Source organism: Leopardus geoffroyi, chromosome A1 (assembly GCF_018350155.1).
Source record: "Leopardus geoffroyi isolate Oge1 chromosome A1, O.geoffroyi_Oge1_pat1.0, whole genome shotgun sequence".
NCBI classification, from domain to species: domain Eukaryota; kingdom Metazoa; phylum Chordata; class Mammalia; order Carnivora; family Felidae; genus Leopardus; species Leopardus geoffroyi.
Window position 1 is genome coordinate 82,445,132 of NC_059326.1, and position 18,315 is coordinate 82,463,446.

Sequence of the window (18,315 nt, forward strand, 5' to 3'; positions counted from 1 at the left end):
GCCAAATTAGGTGAAAGCTTTTCATTTTTTTTGGAAAGTGAGGTGCTGGGAAATTTGAAAGCTGCCATCTGAATCGTTTATATATGTTTTAATGCATTTTTCCACAACAGCAGTACAAATGCAGGAGAGTTCCGTCAGTACAGTTTCTGCAAATGATGTTCACGTGACTTTACACACCCATCCTTTTACTTGTGTGCAGTGGTTTCCCCAAGGAAGCGACCAGTGTCTTCTCCTTCCCCAGCAGAATGAAGGAAGTGCTTTTTACTTTGGCTACCTTTGCGGTGGGCGTGGCAGGTGGGCAGCCCCTGCCTGGTCTCACACCCTCCCCCCGCCCCCCCAGAACTTGGCTTGTTTTTCCAGGGCCTTCCAGTGCCCTCAGGGTAAGGCGAGTCCTCCCTGTCTATGCCCCAGGGTGCTGGGTTGATGCCTGGTACTATGGAGGGGGGGTGGTTAGTTCTCAGCGTGGGGGAGGCACCGTGGTCTGGTTGTTGCTGAGTCAACGGCTGAGCTGTTGTGTAGAACAGTGGTGTTAATACTGCAGCTTCTGTGAGGTAATAGTTCTTCGTTGTGCAGATGAGCAGGCAGGGCTTTCTGCACACCTCCCCTCGGGGCCTCAAATTCTCTGTCAGTTCATCACAAAATGTCACAAGTGTCAGACCGTGAGGAACAGCCAAGGACCTCTGTTGGTTTTGTCACGTCTACCGGCCACACCAGAGAGGCAGGCTGCGAGGACGCACGGCAAGAATGAGTCAGAGCCAACACCTCTGAGTCCAGGTGGGGAAATTGAGGACCAGACAGTCACCAGTTCAGAGACCCCCAAAGGACTTGGGCACAGCCCCAATTTGCAACATCAGGGGACTGTTTCCACCGGGCTCTGGAAGGGCTGGCGGCTGAGAGCGGGCCCAATTCCCTGCGCCTCGGAACAGCAGCTGTGGGGGGTGGGGCCTGGCACCCTGCCACACTGTCCCCTGGAGTGTCAAGCCAGCTCCCTGCGCCTTGTTGAACAAAATAATTCAGGTTAACAAGGACAGAGGGGGAGCTGGTTGCGTGGAACCGTGGCCAGTGAGCCTGACTGCGCTGCCCAGAAGCAGCTCAGATGCGTGGGAGGAAGCACCCTGAGTGACTTGGGGGACAGTCTGGGGCCTGTTTCCAAGGCTGGAGACCCAGAGGACTGCTCACAAACACTGGGCACTGCTTACAGTTTGCCGGTCACAAGGGGTGGGTGGTTCCAAGTTGCTTTATGCAGAGTCCTGGACCCAGGAAATAAATACGCTGCCGTGGGTCATGTGGGCGGGGTTCTTGCTGCTGGAAAGGAGTTGCAGGTGACAAGGCTGTTGCAGTGGTTTGGACGGTGACAATACTTGGGGAATCTCAGGGGAACGACATGTGGGAATTCTTTGTACTATGTTTGTTACCTGTTATGGCAAGTTTAAAATTATTTCACAAAGATAGTTTAAAATATGTAGAGAAAGTGGCCGACAAAGGGAAGAAAGGTTTCTTCAGCTAAGAGAGACGTGGCTGGAAACAGCAGCGAGCCTGCGGTAGCCAGCAGATGGCTGACACTTAGAAAATGAAAAGGAGGCGTCGCTTGGGTATACGGAGGTGCTAGGCCTTTGGAGTGAATACTGGCAAAGCCTCGTTATGGACGAGGTGGCGTTTCTCAGACCATAAGGCGCGCAGACCTGAACGTGTCCTGTCTGAACGTGAGGGGTCTGTCCCGCAGAGACGCCCACCCAGAAACCCAGATTCAACACAGATCCTATTTAGGGTCTTGTGGCAGAATTTGTAATAGCAAAAAGCTGCAGACGGTCTGATAATCTGATTATTCGTGAGGGGGTGTGCGGAGGACCTGGGGGCCCGTCTCCCACCACAGCGTGGAAGAACCAGCAAGAACGCAGCCCGTGGGCCGGGCTGAGTCATGGGGCGGTGGGAGCGGCGGTGGGTCCGGGGCGGTGGGGTGGGACTCGGGCAGCTGGCATCTGGAGGACTGTATCGGGAGTGTGTAACGCCCACTCGCTTCTCTGCCCTCTGCCCCAGCTGGTCGCGGCCATCGTGTTCATCAGCTTCGGCGTGGTGGCGGCCTTCTGTTGCGCCATCGTGGACGGCGTATTTGCTGCTCGGCACATAGTGAGTGTCCCTTCCTCCATTTTGTTCTCCGTCACTATTGGGATTTGAAAATATCTACAGAAGCAAAATTTCATGTTGCAGAACTCAGCTCACTGACCTTCTGGGTCCTCCCTCCCTGGGTCTGCCAACCGCTCTCTCTGCCTTGCTGGCTTTTCCTCATTCTCTGCAAAACTGACCCAGCACATGCACACACACACATGGACAAACACACACGTGTGAGCATGCACACTCATGTGCATGCATACACACTGATGGTCACACACATGCACACACATGCACATGGACACACGCACACACATGCACACACTCATGGACACACACATGTGCATGAACACTCACACACTGATGGTCACACGCATGCACTCACATACGTACACATGCACATGGATGCATGCACACTCGTGGGCACACGTGCACACACTCAGGTGCGTGCACATACTCATAGGTACACACACAGTGCCCTCACACACTCATGTGCAGTAGTTCAAGTATGTGTCTTGAGGGGTGATGTTGGCATTTTCTCACTGGCACTGTAGCTGTGAGACCCTTATGCTTGTTTCATCTCCGTGTGGACGCCTGAGTGGGTGAGTCCTTCATAGGGGCTGAGGGCCCAAGTGTGAGAGTCCTTGGCAGTGGCTGAGGACAGGGCCACACCAGGCACACGCCCTGGGACCTGGGAAGTCCAGCTTGTTCTACTTGGAGCAAGCAGGTTCCGAGTGAGGGAGAGAGCCAGGCCACGGAACGAGGAGCATAGAAATAAATACTCGAGTATGCTGAAGTCAGTCAAGGCAGCCAAGGCAAACGTGGAATCCATTGTCCAATTACGTAGGACATTTTCCTAACCAGTTTGTATGTTTAGAAAAGCTTTGTTACAATGTCAGGAAATGGCTCTTGTTTCAAACTGGGCAGGTGGAAGTGAGATTTTTCCGCCAACCTGGGGGCCCAGCAGAGACAACGTTATACCCTCAGCCGAAGCCTGACCTGCATTTCTTTCTGAACACCTGTCACGGGCAGCTGCCTTTGACCTTGGACTCTGGACTCAGGAGGTGGTGGGTTGGTGCTGCGTTGACCTCTGCGGGGCAAGCCGTCCACCTTCCTGGCACCCTGTCCTGCTAAAGGACTCTGAACAGCTGGTTGTTCCCCCAGAACCCCTGACACATTTATGGCCTGAGGGCGATGGGCTGGGAGCAGACACACTTCACGTTCCTTCTGCCTGGCTGCCTTGAGCTCGCCAGTAAGCCCCCCACTTGGTGAGCCCCATGACGGTGCTGTCACCGAGTGCCATGTCCCCATAAATTCTCATGTCGAGACCTGGCTTCCAGGGGGATGGTGTTCGGGGTGCAGCTTTGAGAGGTCACAAGGTGGAGCGTTTGTACAGGGGCCTGTAATGCTCCCTGGCCCCTCCTCCTCATGGGTGAGCACACGCTGTCCCTGAACCCAGAGGGGGCCCCCCCACACACTGGATCTGGCAGCCCCTCCTGACCGTGGACTTCCAGCCGCTGTGCTGTGAGAAGCAAATTGTTTATTGTTTACCCCCTCCCCTCCCTGCCAGTTTATAGTATTTTATTGTAGCAGCTCACGTGGACGAACAAAAATTGGTCCAAGAGTGGCGTGCTGCCGGGGGGCTCCCCAGGGCCGAACAAAGCCCCTGGCGGGGTGGTGGTGGGGGGGTGGCCCCTCTTGGGCCTCTGTGGAACGTTTGTGCCTCTGCCGTCAGATGCAGGCGCAGGAAGAGTGAGACAGAGAGCATCACGGTGGAGCCGCCCAGGAGAGCCCTGGCCTGCACAGGTGGCCAGGCATCTGTGGGTCCTGAGTGGCCCCGGGCCGTGAGGACCCACTGGTGCCTGGAAGGGGCACAGGCCGGAGCCTGACCAGAGCCCCATGGTCGTCCCCGCCCCGGGTGTTCACCGGCATTTGTTAGGTCTTTACATTTATAGCACTTTTTAGGGGTCTCTGTATGCGTACTTTGTCCCGCATTTTTTCTGCTTCTTGTTTTTTATTTCTGGAAAGATCACTTGAACTGTGAGTCCCTGGCCAGTATTTGCTGCCATGCTTCTGGCGTGCTGCTTGGTTAGCACAGAAAGCGTATCCTCCGATCCAAATCCAGTATTCGTTTCCGAGCCTGTTGCTGATGTCAGCAGGTCGTGCTGGACGGGAGACCTGGCCTTCTGCAATGCCCTCCAGCCATCAGCACCCACCGAGGGCTCCCCAAGCCAGGACGCAGGGATGGGTGGACAGAAAGCCTCTTGGGGCTCAAAACAGGCCTGCCAGGGGGTGATCGTCTCAAGGCCTTCTCAGGAGGAAACCCCACGTGTGCCCTCAGAATGCAGCTCTGTGGGGAGTGCCCCGGAGACAGATGCCCATCTGCTCAGTGACGAGCTGGTCAGTTTAGAAATGTCTAGCAGACAGTGCTTCTCAACATGGGCTCCACCCTGGGGCAGACAGAGGAGTGAGTGGTGTCTGTCTGGGCCTGGCCACACTTTTGTGCTGGTCTCTCTGTTCCAGGTGTTTCCTGGGTAATGAGGCCCATTCACACAGTGGCATCTGGTACAAAGAGTTAATCGCAGTTTTCTCCTGGCACGTCGGCGGGTCAGGTCTTCAGTAGGCCCAGACAGGGGGCGATATGTCTGATGCTGTGGAGAACAGCATCCCTCATGGGGCAGAGGGCAGAGCGTGCCAGGGAAGGGTCAGCAGGCTTCCGCCGGGGACTTCGTGCAGAGCCCGGGTGGTTGTGAGGGCGTCCTCCCCAGCGGGGCCCAGCTCTCCGCTCCACAGGCCTTGGCGGGTCAGTGTGCCACTCTGCCCACTAAACCAGGTGCTACCAGCCTGGAGGCCTCAGGAGTGTGTGTGGAAGCGTCCCGAGTGTAAATATCCCCTTGTCAAAGTTCTTTCCCTTCTAAAAATGCACAATTAACATCTCTTGAGAAGAAGATGTGATGATCCCATTGTGGTATGAGTGTCCCTCTGCTTCCAGGAAGGACAGGGAACCCTGAGAGGCAACCACCCCATCCTATGAGCCAGCATGCTGGCAGACGGAGGCTGGCACTTGGCCCCCTTGGCCATAGGCCCAAGTCACCAACACAACAGAAAGTAGAGCTTCACGGCAGCAGGATGTGTGACCGTGGCAAGGACCCCAGTCGCGGCCTGAACTGTGACACAGAAGCTGCTGTCCCCATCCCTGCCCTATACGCAATCTTCAAGCACGTCCTTATGGAACAACAAGACCCAGAGGCAGATGCTTAATAATAAAGACAAATAAAGTGGAAATTTAGGAGCTGGGGGGCCCTCTGGCCTGCCTGAGTCCTGCCCGCCATGCGGGACCTGCCTCCATCCTGAGGAACAGGGCTCCCCAAGGCCTTGACCTGGGTGGCAGGGAGCACATTTCTGCCTGAGGACCAACACGGGGACACTCTCTGTGCTTGTTCTGTGCGATGGGACGTCCATTTCCAGTAGTGAGGACCCGTCTCCCGAGGGGCAGCTCAGCTCAGCCTTCCTGCCGTCAGAAGAGGCAGCATCGACTCAGGAAGGCGGAAAGGGTCTTGTGCCCGAGGTTGGCCCTAGGGGGCTCCAGGTGCCTGGGCCCCCTCCAGCGCACTGCACCCCCATGGCCCGAGCCTCTGCCGAGAGGGCCCATCAGCGGCGGAGCCGGTGGAAGTCAGGCCAGCTTCCTACTTGTGAGGGGGGTGCTCCTCTCCCAGGGAGTGGATGAGGATGAATAGAGTCATGGGTCCTGGTAGGGCCACGTGAAGGAAGGACCACCCTTTCCTGGGCAGACTGCGTTCCTTCCGTTGAAACAAGGTGTGGACATTTCGGAAACCACAGGCAGAGTCTGGCCAGAGGGTTTCACGTGACCAGTCTTTTTTTCCCTCTATTTTTCCCTCTATTAAAAACAAAGGCAGTAAAAGCTGGGTTTTACTGAGAAGGGTCACGGGGTGTTTAAAGATGGGTGTCTTCCCTCGGCTCCAGTCCCTGCCTGGCTGCTGACCCGGGGGAGAGTGGGGCCAGGGGAGCGTGGTGAGGGTGGCTGGACACACCTTTTTTTGTCTGGAAAGGAGCCCAGGCAGTGTGACGGACGGCTCTGGGTCCCAAGCTCCCTGCGGGGCAGAACGGGCTGGGGAGGGGGGCATGGGTCCAGACTCAGTACCTTCACCTCTGCCCTCAGAAGGCAAAGCACTCAGCATTCTCTGTCCTCAGTGTGTCCTACATACATTTTAAGGTTTCTTAGTTTTTTTTTTTTTTTTAAACTGCCGCACCTGGTGTTAATCCTGGGCTATCCCACGTGTGCCTTACAGAACTCTGTTCTTTCCACTTTTCTGCAAGTTTGAAATTATTTCCAAACAAAAGATTTCAAAAACGCCAGGACCAGGTGCACGTCCTCATTGTCCGGGTCTGGTGTGGCTGTCCCAGCCTCTGCAGAGCTCGGGCTCCACCACACGCTGAGGGGTCGCTGAGCCCCCCGCACGTGACGTGAGGGCCTCCTCCCCACAGCCTCCCTCGCACACTCCTGCTCATTTATTCCTTAGCTCGGTTTCCTGCTTTCCTCTGGCTGCACACGGCCAGCGTCTGAGGGCCGGCCCGTCCCCCCTCACGGGGCATGTGCACCGGGGAAGATGTGAACAAGGGTACGAAGGAGCTGAGTTTCCAGGTTGAAAATGTCCAGCCTGACTCTGCAGGGTGGAGAGTGATTGTCTAACAGGCTAACAGGTGAAAAAACCAATTCACCAAAGGCTCTTTCCTACCCGCTTTTTTTTTTTTTTTTTTTTTTTGAGAGAGAGAGAGGGCATGTGCATTGGTGGGGGAAGGGCAGAGAGAGAGAGAGAATCCTAAGCAGGCTCCACACCAAGCCTGATTTGGGGCTCGAACCCACGACCGTGGGATCGTGGACTGAGCTGAAATCAAGACAGAGCCCCCAAGGTGCCCCTCTTTCCTAGAAACTTGTAACCGGCTTCCAGCACTTCTCAAAATTATGATTTTGAGATGCCAACACTGGGGGACAAAATGTGGGGAAAACGTGACCAGGATGACAGGATGTGGTGCCGGGTGTGGTGCAGAGGCCCAGCGGCAGTAGGCCTGCAGGACTCACGTGGTCTCTGTGGCTCCTCCGCGTGGCACACGTCTGGCTTGACACACGTATCGAACAGTGACCGTGTGACTGGACCTTGGGGACTGGTGTCACCACCGGGTCGGACCCAGCCTCACCTCGGTCCACGTCTGGCTCATGTTCTCTGTTGCTGGCTCTTTCCCTGTGCACTCGCTCTTGCTCCTGAGCTGAGCCCCGAGGGCTTGGGGGCGGGAGATGGCTTCTGGAACCCCGGTTTCCGAGTGAAAATCCCAGCCCTGCTGTGTGCATGGGAGTCTCCCGGCCTCGCCTCCCACTCGGCACTCATTGGAGAGAAAGTCCCTTCAAAACCACTTGCTTCCCAAGGGGGGCTCTCTGTGCAGCTGCAGGCGTGAGCAGAAAAGGCATGTCCTCCCTCGGTCTCTGTCTTTCTCAGATGCGTGGGACTTCTGGAAGGTCGCCCCTGGCAGGACATCTGTCAGCCGTCAGCCCACCTGTTTCCACCCAAAGGGGCCTCCGGCAGGTCTTCTGGGCTGCTGGACTCATGGCTCTGGTCCACCACGGGGGCCATGGCAGATAATGGGGTCAAGACGGACTTCTCTCTAGCACAGCCACTTTGCGGTTGCCCCAGAGTGTTTAGTTTAGTGCTGGTTTGAGACACCTGCAGGGACTGGACACACTGCGCTGATGGTAGGGGGCGTGGTGTCCTTCTCCTCCTGCTGGCCCCGGTGCCTCTGTTCACAGCTGCTCACCAAAGTCCTGCCCTGCCAGGCGTGCTAGAGGCTGGGGCGGCACATTAGGTCTGTGGCCATGTGGCCTCTGCCATGGCTACTGAGTTCAGCTGCTACAGCACAGAAGCAGCCACAGACGATATGCAGACAAATGTGCATGGCTGTGTGCCAATAAAACTTTATTTACAAAATCAGGTGGTGGGCCAGTCATGGCCTGAAGGCCACCGTGTCCCCCTACAGGAGACACACGGGGTTTTAACTGAACTTTAGTGACTTAGAGTCTTATGTTAGTATGTGGAGGGTCTTAACACTAATTTACGTAGAATGGTCAAGAAATAAAAACCGTGTCATAGTGGTCTTTTTTGGTTTTTAAAGTTTACTCATTTATTTTGAGAGAGAGAGAGAGAGAGAGAGAGAGAGGATCCCAAGCAGATTCCACACTGTCAGCACAGAGCCCAATGTGGGGCTCAAACTCATGAACCGTGAGATTATGACCTGAGCTGAAATCAAGAGTCGGACGCGCAACCGACAGCCACCCGGCGCCTCTCAGTGGTCTTCCTGAACACCCACTGCCCCTTTTCCTGGGCCAGAGTGACGCTGACTCCGGGCTCTGGCCCCAGAGAAACGCTATTTCCAGTGTGATCGTAAATTCGGAGAAGTCTTTGTGGCAGGTGGAACTAAAATGGTCGCAGTTGTATTTAATTTGAACTATTAAGAATTTTTTCACCCTGATTAGACACTGAAGGTCAGACAGGAAATGAAACCAGCCACTGGTGCTTCTGTGTTAGCAAGAGGATTTGCGGCCAACTCCGAGTCTCACACCAGCTCTCCGTGTCTGACTTAATGAGGTGCGGAGCCAGGAGCCGCCACGGCCTGGGAGTCTGTGCCCCTGGAGCCCTTGTGCGTGGCGGCCTCAGTAGGTGGCCTTCGGGAGGTGATCAGGGCCAGGTGAGGCCCCCCTTGTGGGATTCCTCTCTGCAGAGAGAGACCAGAGCCCACGGCCTGCCCGGTGAGGACAGGGTGGGAAGAGGCTGCCACCACGAGGGCCGTCAGAACAAATGTCTGCTGTTCAAGCCTCTGCGACTTGCTACTGGGCCCAGCCGACCGAAGCAGGAGCAATGGTGGGATGTCCCCAGGCCGGCGGCCAGGCCTCGAGGGGGCTGGACTGGGACCTGGACAGGGTGGCCCATGTGTCTGACCCTTCCAGACTCAGAAAGGGCGTTTCCCTGTGGTTGTTGGCGGGAGGAAGGGCACCGGTCTAGCAGAGCCTGCAGGATGCCACTGTCACTCGGTGGTGCCGGTGCTGAGAGTCAGTGGGACACTGAGCCAAAGCTGCTGGAACGAGGCCCTGTTGGCATGACATCCCAAAGGGAGGGGCCGAGCGGAATCGGCAGGTGCCTGGGGGTGAGGGGGGCTCAGGGGCTGCAGGCCCATCACCGCTGCTCACCGTGGGGCCTCAGGGCACCAGCCCCTCTACCCTGCCCCCTGCACAGCCCCATCGTCCACCTGGCACCCATCTGCCGTGCTCTGTGTCTGTCTCCCTTGGGCTGCTCAGCGCGTCCAGACGGGCCTGGTGTGCGGGCCCCATCCTCATCTGTTGCCTGCAGTGCGGTCCCTGGTGGTTTCTACGCTCATCTTGGGTCAGAGATGGGAGTGCACTGGGAAGTAAGAACAGGTGTGAGGCCCTAACTGTGCACCTCACCAGTCGCACAGGCTCCCGGGCCTCACCGGTCTCTGCCACAGCGGGTACAGGTGCCTTGTCACCTGGAGGGTGTGTCTCCTCCAGCGGTCAGCTGGGGACGGGGCCTCTGTCTAACCCCGGTACCATCAGAGTCTGGCTCCGCATCTGCTCTGTGAATGCTGGGCACAGACTTGTGAATGGAAAATTGAACAGGGCCGTAGGTAGGCATGTATGCAGTGGTTGGTGGATGGAGGAAAGGATGGAGGGACAGAGAAGAAGCAGGGAGGGGGGGCGGGAGGGCAGGGAGGAGGAAGGGTGGGGTGGAAGAGGGCAGGGAGAAGGAGGGAAGAGTGGAGGGAGGGCGGGGAGAAGGGGGTGGGGTGGTGGCAGGAATGGTTGAATGGATGGTCAGGTCAAGGACTGGGTGGGTGAGTGAATTAACAAGAATCCTTTTTTCTCCCTTCCTAGTAGAAAACAAATGTTTTGTTTTAGAGAAAGAGGCAGGCACCAAGGGGTGTCCTTGTTCAGGGCAGAGGACTGCACCTCAAAATGTCCGGCAGCCGCCTCCTCTCGGCTGCCCATGCGATGCTGGTGGCGGGGGAAGGGGGACGTGTCAGCCCAGCCTTCCGGGCAGGTGTGTGCCCCCCAAGGCATCTGCTCTGGTGTCCTGGACACAGTGGCCCAGCTGCCCTGGAAGAAGCCATGGCATCTCCCACTCTGTGGCCCCCGCCTGGCAGACTCCAGTGGCTTCCTTAGGCTCAGAGCCTGGGGCGGATGGGTCTGAAATAGCCAATGGCCACCCCTGGCCCAGGGATGAACCTCCTCTATCACTCTCGTGTGTCTTTGTGTCTAGGAGCCCAGGCCGCTGGCTGCGGGAAGATGCCAGTTTTTCGCCAGTGAAGTGGGTTACGTGCATGACGCCTACCAGACAGAGGTATGTAAGGCGGGGGTCCGTGAGCTTTCGCTGTGCTAATCCGGGTCCCCCAGGCATTCTGTGCCCCAGGCCGGGGTCTGGATGCACAGCCTCCTGACTGCCACTCTCTGTGAGCACCCGCGCTCTGTTCCAGCCAGCTCTGGCATTTCATGCATCGCACCCCTGGGGGGTTGCAGCTGCTGGCCGTCCCGTGCAGGACGCACAGCAAGCTAGCAGCCCTGTCTGGGCGGGTGTGGCACTGTTAACAGCTGCAAAGCACAGTTGGGTCGGCTGCATTTACCTTGGCTGAGAGGCTGGTCCCTGGGCCACTCCCCATGCATGAGACACGAGGAACAAGAGTGCAGGATAGACGGCATGCCCTCCCTCTCAGGCCAGCCCCGGCAGCCGTCTTGCCCCAGCTCTGCATGAATGCATCAGCTGCACTGAGCACGGCCTCCCAAACTGTGCAAATGTCCAGGAGGAGCTGAGAGCCTGGACCACACACCTGGCCAGGCCCCCACGTGGCTTGTGCAGGCTCCTCGACCTCGGGGCCTGGAGGGTCCCTGCTGCCCCTCCAAGGGGGCAGCATTTTTCTCCAAAGGCTGACCCCAGCCTTCCTGGCCTTTTGCCTGGCGGGGGGAGCCCGGGGACTCATCCTGTCTGAAGGCATCATGGGGCTCTCCAGGCCCTACCCGTGCACCCCACCCATCCACAGACACTTCAGCCAGCCGCCCTTCCTTCCTGCTCCCTTCTACTCCTGGCGTCAGGGAGAGGCAGGACCCCTTCCTGAATCCCATCAGTCAGGCTTCTGAGGACAGGCTCACGTGTCCGGGGCTTGCCCCTTGCTCCCGACCCTCTGTCTCTTAGAACCAGCCCAGGGGCTTGAGCAAATCCTGACTCTGGGTCCTGCCTCAGGTTGTTGATTCAGTAGACACAGGATTTGCAAAGCTCCCTGAGGACTCAGGGACCCAGGCTGCCCGCACGGCTCTAAACCAGGGCCGGCAGCTTGCCCCATAAAGGGTCAGTAATATTTCAGGGTTTATAGGCCAAGTGGTCTCTGTCCCAGCTACTCGACCCTATCTCTCTTGTGTGACAGTGGCCACGGGCAAGGTGTTGTCAGAGGAGCGTGGCTATATGGAGCTTCGCCTGCAAAGCAGGCAGTGGGCCAGGCTGGGCTGGAGACCCTTGCTGGCTGACCAGTTCTAACCCCTGTCCCATGTGGTTGCACACTTCTTGGGAGGGGACGCTTAGGGTCAGGCCTCTTGACCTCCAGATCCCCGGCCTGTGGCGCTGACCTTCCAACCAGGCACGTGCAGCCCTCCCTCCTCCCCATCAGCCTCCAGCCCTGCCCCTCCCAGGGCCCTTTTTCATTTCCAGTGAGCCTCCCTCCTGCCCTTGCTTGCACACACCAGAGCGTCCCGTGGCCTGCAGCCACAGGACCCTGAAAGGAAGTCCACAAGTACAGTGGTTCTGGAGATGTGGCCAAAGAGGGGCCGGGGCACCGGGGACGGTCCGAGGGCCTCTGGGGTGGGGCCCCGCTCCCTCACCTGTCCTGGGCCACCTGAATCCTTGATGAGAGCCTGGCCCACCAGCCCTCAGCACACCATCCTCCCTCAGAAGCGTCTCCTCCCCAGATGGCACCATCTTCCCTCTGAAGGGGGGTGGTCTCCACCCCGGTTACCTCCCACGTGTGGGCGGCATGGCTGTGTCACGTGTTGAAAGCCCTGGGGGAGGGAGGAAGGCACATGGTTTTGCCTAATTTTGCTCTTTTAACATCAAGTCTCCCAACCACTTGCCGTGTCTTTGCAGCAGGTGCCCAAGGGGAGGCCTCCACGTGGCTTACACAGGGCTGGCGTGGCAAGGTCGGGCTGCTGGGAGCTTGTGGCCCTATGTGTGGTCACCTGGAGGTGTCCCCACCTGTTCCACCTGTCCCCACCTGGAGACGTTCCCACTTGTCCCCACCTGGAACCGACCCACCTGTCCCCACCTGGAGGTGTCCCCACCTGTAGGCACAGAGCCTAGAGCCCTCTCTCTCTCCTTGTCCACCAGACGTTGGCTGCCTGGACTCTCTGGTGGCCAAGCCTGGTCCTCTGACCCTCCAGCAGGGGAAGGTCCTGCCACCTGCAAGCATGTGGAGGGTCAGGAAATCTGGCTCGGGAGGAGGAGCTCCTGACTGACCCAGGCGCAGTGGCCGGGCCCTGGCCCCCGGGGAGGCAGCCCTGCCCACTCCAGGTCAAGGAAGGGCAGACACCTGACAAGATCTCTCTGCTGGCAGGTCACCTGTCACTCCTTTAACAGCCAGTGCCTGCTGAAGGTGAAAAGCAGCACCTGTTACTGCTGTGACCTCTACAATTGTCAGAGGTGAGGGCCGGGGCCCAACTGGGCGGCAAGCAGTCCCTCTCTTGGCCCCTGCCCCACGCCTGTGTGAGGGAGGGGTTCTCATCTCACAGATGGGAAACTGAAGCTGCGTGGGGGGGGGGGGGAGGGACAGGGAGGGACACGGCCTCCTGCCCCATGGTTGCAGCTCTTCCTCGAGCCTGTGCTTCTGGACGCCCAAGTTCCTCAGTGCTTCCTCCCTGCTTGGCTGGGGCAGGCAGCCAGGGTGGGCTGCAGAAGGTCCCCCTTCTCTTCATCTGCAGGCAGCGGAGGACACTCTTCTGTGATGTGGACTGTGAGAACCTCCTCAGGACAGGCCCTGGGTTCTTGGCGCTCAGGCTCGCTCACACGGAGCCGCTGGTGTCCATCCTTAAGGGTCAGGCTTCCTACTAAGGCCCTGGGCACCGGTTTTGTGTTAATAGCTTGAACACCTACATTAAAACCAGCAGGCTTTCACGTCTGCTCCTTGGGGATGCCTCTCTTGAATTGCTGAAAACTCCGGGGCTTTAAGCTACAACCTCCTTCCCCCAAAGATGGTTCCCTCCCATTTCTAAGCAAGAGCAGCTAAAGCAGCATGTGTGTGGGTCACCGTCTCCACGCAGTCCTGAGGGCCCGGCTGCAGGCCCTCGGCCACAGCACTGTGGTCCAGCTACGCACAGATGGCCACAGTCCCGTGTGGGGAGGGCCAGGATGAATCCCCTGTGGGCTCACCTTCCTGTGCTCCCTGCCAAGGCAGCCGGGTACAGAGAGCTCCGTGTCAGGCCTGCTCGCTCCGAGGGTGCCCTTCTGCCTGCGCTTGTGTTTGGGGAGTGGACTTGGGTGGTCCTTCCTGCTCTTTGGGGGCCTTCCTGCTCTTTTGAAGGCCAGGCCTGCTCTTGGGAGGCCTGGGCTCTTTCCCTGGAGGGATGTCCAGATGCCCTGGGGAACAGCCTTCTTGCCATGAACTCAGGGTGCAGCTGGGCTGGTTCATGAGAGGCGGTGTCCCCCAACCTGTCCCCCGCAGCACCAACAGAGCCCGCGGGGCCTTTACGGCCAAAGACTACAGCCTGTCCGGGAGCAACTCGCAGGCTGTGGCACTGGCTGTGACCTGTTCCCCTCCACCTGCAGCGCTGAACCTTCTCCCACCTACTACGAGTTCGTGGGCGTGAGCAGCTGTCAGGACGTGCTTCACCTGTACCGGCTACTCTGGGCCTCAGCGGTGCTGAACGTCCTGGGTGTGTTCCTGGGCATCCTCACGGCAGCTGTCCTGGGGGCCTTCAAGGACATGGTGAGTAGGGCCCCCTGGTGCTGGCCCTACGGACAGGTCGGGGCTCTGAGGCCTGTGTCCTCTGAGGTGGGCAAGGCGGGCCTCCTTATCATCACTAACAAAGGAGGAAACGGAGGCTCATGGAAACTGCCAACTGTCTGTTAGGGCGACAGCAAGCCTTCACTGGTCGCGTCCAGAAGCAGCTACTCTAGGACATGTGCTGCCATCTAGGCAGCCTCTAGGGTGTGTGGGGACATGCCATTGGACAGCTGTAGGGCTGGGCACTAGGGCGGGCGGGGGCGGGGGCGGGGGTGGGGGTGGGGGCGTGCCGTCCAGGAGCTGTAGGGCCGGGTGCTCCAGGCAGGGATGGGGAAGTGTGATGGGAGAGCTTTAGGGCTGGGCGCTCTGGCAGGGGTGGGTAGCCTCCCCGCAGGAAGCAGCTTACACGTGGGGCTGGGCAGTGCAGGACCCTTGTCCCCTCTTCTCCCTGAGACTGCTTGTTCCAAACTAGAATTCCTGCGCTGCTCAGCTGGCCCCTCCTGGGGCGGGTCGTCCTTGGTTGTGGAGGCATGCCATGGGGTCGCCCCCACCTCAGGTCACGGACTCCAGAGAGCACCCAACACCCATTTGAGTTGGGAAAGTGTTCCGTGCCTTCCATGCTGGCAGGAAGTGGTCTGCACAGGGTCATGGATGTTTCTGTGGAAGCCCACTGCATCCCAGTGTAGCCGGTTCAAAGTGTTCAGTCTTGCCGGTTTCTGGCTAAAGAGGGCTAGATCGTAGACGGGAGGCGGGGTGTGTCCGCTTAGACCTTTGTCATTCCCGCAAACCTGGTGAAGGTTGATGGGCCGCCCCAGGAGGGACGTCAGCCCCGTGGGTTTTATGGAAGGGACTGGAGTTCATCAGAGTCTACAATAAAGCTGCTGGAGTGTTTTGTCGAGAATAAAATGATGCCTCGGAAGGGCCACCAGTCACAATGGGCCACAGAGCTGTGTCTACACTCCGGACAGTTCTCTCGTGCGCACCCACAGCTCTGGGGCATTGAATGAAAGAGGGGAGGTGATTCCTTAGAGGTTTACACCTACTGAGTAGTCTTATACGTCTAGTGGATTTTATAGCTTAGAAATCATCTTGAGGAATGCAGGAGCTTCATGAGCAGCCCAGGCGGCAAGTCCTCACACACGGCCGGCCCGGGCAAGAGGGTGGACCCGCCGGGGCCAGACCGGCAGGCACAGGAGAGAGAGCAAGGCCAGGCTGGGCCCCCAGCGTCCCCTGCAGAGGGCTGCCCATGCCGACCCCAACCTGCCCACCCTCCCGAACCCCGAAATGGCACAAGCACAGAGTAAGGTCCAGCGAGCCCCTCTCCAGCCCACGGCATCATCTGCACCCCTTACCCTGTGACCAGCCCTGTGGGCCCAAGCCCCCAGGCCACCAGGGGCAGTTGTTCCTCCTACCGGATGTCCCCCCACCCCTGCACACCAGACCTTGGTCCCAGGATGCTCTGCGCACACCCTCTGCCCCCAGCACACCAAGTCTCCATCCCGTGATGCTCTGCGCTGCCCCCCCCCTCCCCTCCAAACACCAGGCCTGGGTCCTGTGATGCTCTGCGTGCCCCTCGGCATGCACAGCTCCTGTCTGCCCCGACAGCCCTTAGCTCAACCCGGCACACACAGTAGGCACGCAGTAGGGTTTGTTCATGGACGTGGCAGCAGAGCGGTAAGGCCCGTGAACCTAGCCCTGAGTGTTCCGTCTTCCTTCTGCACCCTTATTCGCCCCTCAGAGTGTGCAGAGGCAGCCTGGGCGGGCGGGGCCGGGAGGTGGCAGGTGCCAGACCTTGGAGCTCCACCTCCAGGGGCCTGCAGGTGCGGGCAGACCTGGGTGCCCTCTCTGCTTCCACTGCTCCCTCCCCTCTGCTCGTGCCCTGCACTCCCACTGCTCAGGACCTACCTCCGCTCCCCATCAGTGGGGGTGGTGAGTTTCCAGATACACTGTCGGCTCCCGAGGCCCCTTCCTGAAGCATGGGGCCTGCCCGTGGTGTCAGATGGGAATCCAGGTCTGTCCTGGTGGGAGGGATGCACCTCAGGTCCGGGAGCCCTCGAGCCTCCCTCTGGGGAGGGGTCTGTCCTACGGCCCCCCCTTGGGGCCACAGGTGGTGGATGGCCCAAGTCCTGTTTTCCTCTGGAGAGTTGGAAACATCTGGGTGAGCTAACAAGAGCAGGGCCCTGAGGGGCTGGGACGCTCTGGTGTTATTTGCACATCTCTGGAAATCCCCACGACCATGCGGTCTAACCCTGTGCTGTGCTGCCTGGGGAGCACATGTGGGGGTCAGCCCTCCTGCCGCTGCAGCTGGGCGGAGACTCCTGGGACACGAGGTCTCTGGAGAGGAGAAGCCAGCATTTTCCTTGCCTTTTCAAATAGAAACCAAAGAGATCCTGGCCTCATCTGGCATCTTGGTGGGTCCCTGGGACAAATAGAAAGGAATAATAAGCCATACTTTTAGGTGTTTAGTTTTGATCTGAGGGCATGGTCTCTCACTTGCAGGTGTCAGATGGGGATGGTATGTGGATGGGGCTCTGCAGGCTTGAAGCCAGGGACGCCCGCCTTCCAGAGGGCCGCTGACACGTGTCCGTTCTCTCCATTCTTTCGGCAGGTCCCTCTGTCCCAGCTGGCCTACAGCCTCTCCGCTGCACCCCAGATCCTCTGCAACCCTGCCCAGCAGGTCCTGGCCTACACGGGCTTCTGCCCGCCATCCGCACCCCTCCCCACCTGCTCATCCTACCCTCTGCCTCTGCAGGTAGGCTCAGTATCTCCTGGAGGAAGCCCGTGTGCTCACATTGTGGGCAGTGGTCATCCAGGACAGCCGTGGTCAGATGAGACATGAATGGAGGCTCAGGTTGAGGGAAGATGGGGGCCCACAGCCTTCCCTGCCCCCAGTTTAGTAACGGGGTGGCAAAGCCAGCCTGGACTGGCGAGAGGGCTGGGAACGATGTGAGGGGGGCATGGTGGACAACTCCAACTGTCCCCACCCTTCCTGACGTTTTGAGCTCCTTTGTCCTTGTGGCCCTGGTGACCCAGACTTTGGTGTTGCCTGGGCTGTGAGCCTTTTCTGAGCCAGGCCCGGGTCCTGCAGAAGTTCCCACCGTGTCCTAGCCAGCCGCGGAGGCCTGTGAGTACTTATTTAGGGGGAGCCGTGAGCCTTGCCCCCAGCCACACCTCACCCCCAGAAGTGGCCACCTCATAGGGCAAACCCAGCAGGACACGCGGGCCTTGGGGCTGTGTGGTGGGGCGAGCCCTTGTCCCCAGATGGGTGCTCCCCTGGGGCTCCAGTCTTGGTTTTGTTGGGGAGCCCACGTGCCTGCCAGCTGGCCACCCTGGGGCACAGAGGCCTCACCAGTCTGCCAGCATGAGCAGCTGGGCGTGGGTGCGGGGGGCTCTCTGGAGCCCAGGACGTGGGATGCATCACGCAGAGGAAGGGCTGTCTGGGGGCAAGCTGAGTGGTGTTCGGGCCTCCTGGTCCAACAGGGCGGGCCCCTGTTCCACGTGCCTTGACCATGAGGCTGGTGGCTGTGCTCTCTGGGAGTGGGTGTGTGTAGCCTTCGAATCCCGAAGGGGACCCGACCCAGCAGTACCCCCAAAGCCCAGCCCCCTCTGGTCTCTGCAGGGACAAGCCATGTGGCACCCCCTCCCTCCCAGGAATCATCGGCCGGGTCCTGAGTGACGCCAGGCCTGGTCCTATGGGGACACTAGGGTGCTCGCTGCTGCGTCCATGTGAGGCCCTCCTCGAGGGGTCCAGAGCGTCTTCTCCACATCTGTGACACGGGGAGGGATGAGATCAGGGCTCAGGAAACGACAGTGTTTGCCCACAACCCTATAGCGCTCACCCCCAAGGACAGGCACCGCCCTGAGGCACCGGACACCTCCTTCCCAGATGCCCAGGTGGCCATGTGTGGCAGCATTATCTTCCCAGGAGCATCGCCCACATCTGCCCTTGGGTATCCCCTCTGGTCCCCACCATGGTGAGGACCACGTGGCCTTGGCCGTGGCCTGTGTCCTGAAGGCTCTGCTCTGCCTCCCCATCCCCTTAGTCTGCCAAACCCAGAGCGTGAGACCCACAGCTGTAGGGAGACTGGACCCGTGGGCGCTGGGCCCCCTTTGGTGACCAACCACAGTGCCGTGTCACCCACC

At 59.1% G+C, this 18,315-nt stretch overlaps 1 protein-coding gene across 1 annotated transcript in view; it reads left to right on the forward strand.

The window, feature by feature from the left end:
* TMEM255B (transmembrane protein 255B) overlaps window positions 1-18,315 on the forward strand; it is a 40,109-nt gene that overhangs the window by 17,819 nt on the left and 3,975 nt on the right. Inside the window, exons 4-8 of the mRNA XM_045482683.1 lie at window positions 2,038-2,127; window positions 10,452-10,532; window positions 12,787-12,872; window positions 13,995-14,154; window positions 16,781-16,924. Of these exons, the coding sequence (XP_045338639.1) occupies window positions 2,038-2,127; window positions 10,452-10,532; window positions 12,787-12,872; window positions 13,995-14,154; window positions 16,781-16,924 (561 nt within the window). The remainder of the gene's footprint in view (window positions 1-2,037; window positions 2,128-10,451; window positions 10,533-12,786; window positions 12,873-13,994; window positions 14,155-16,780; window positions 16,925-18,315) is intronic.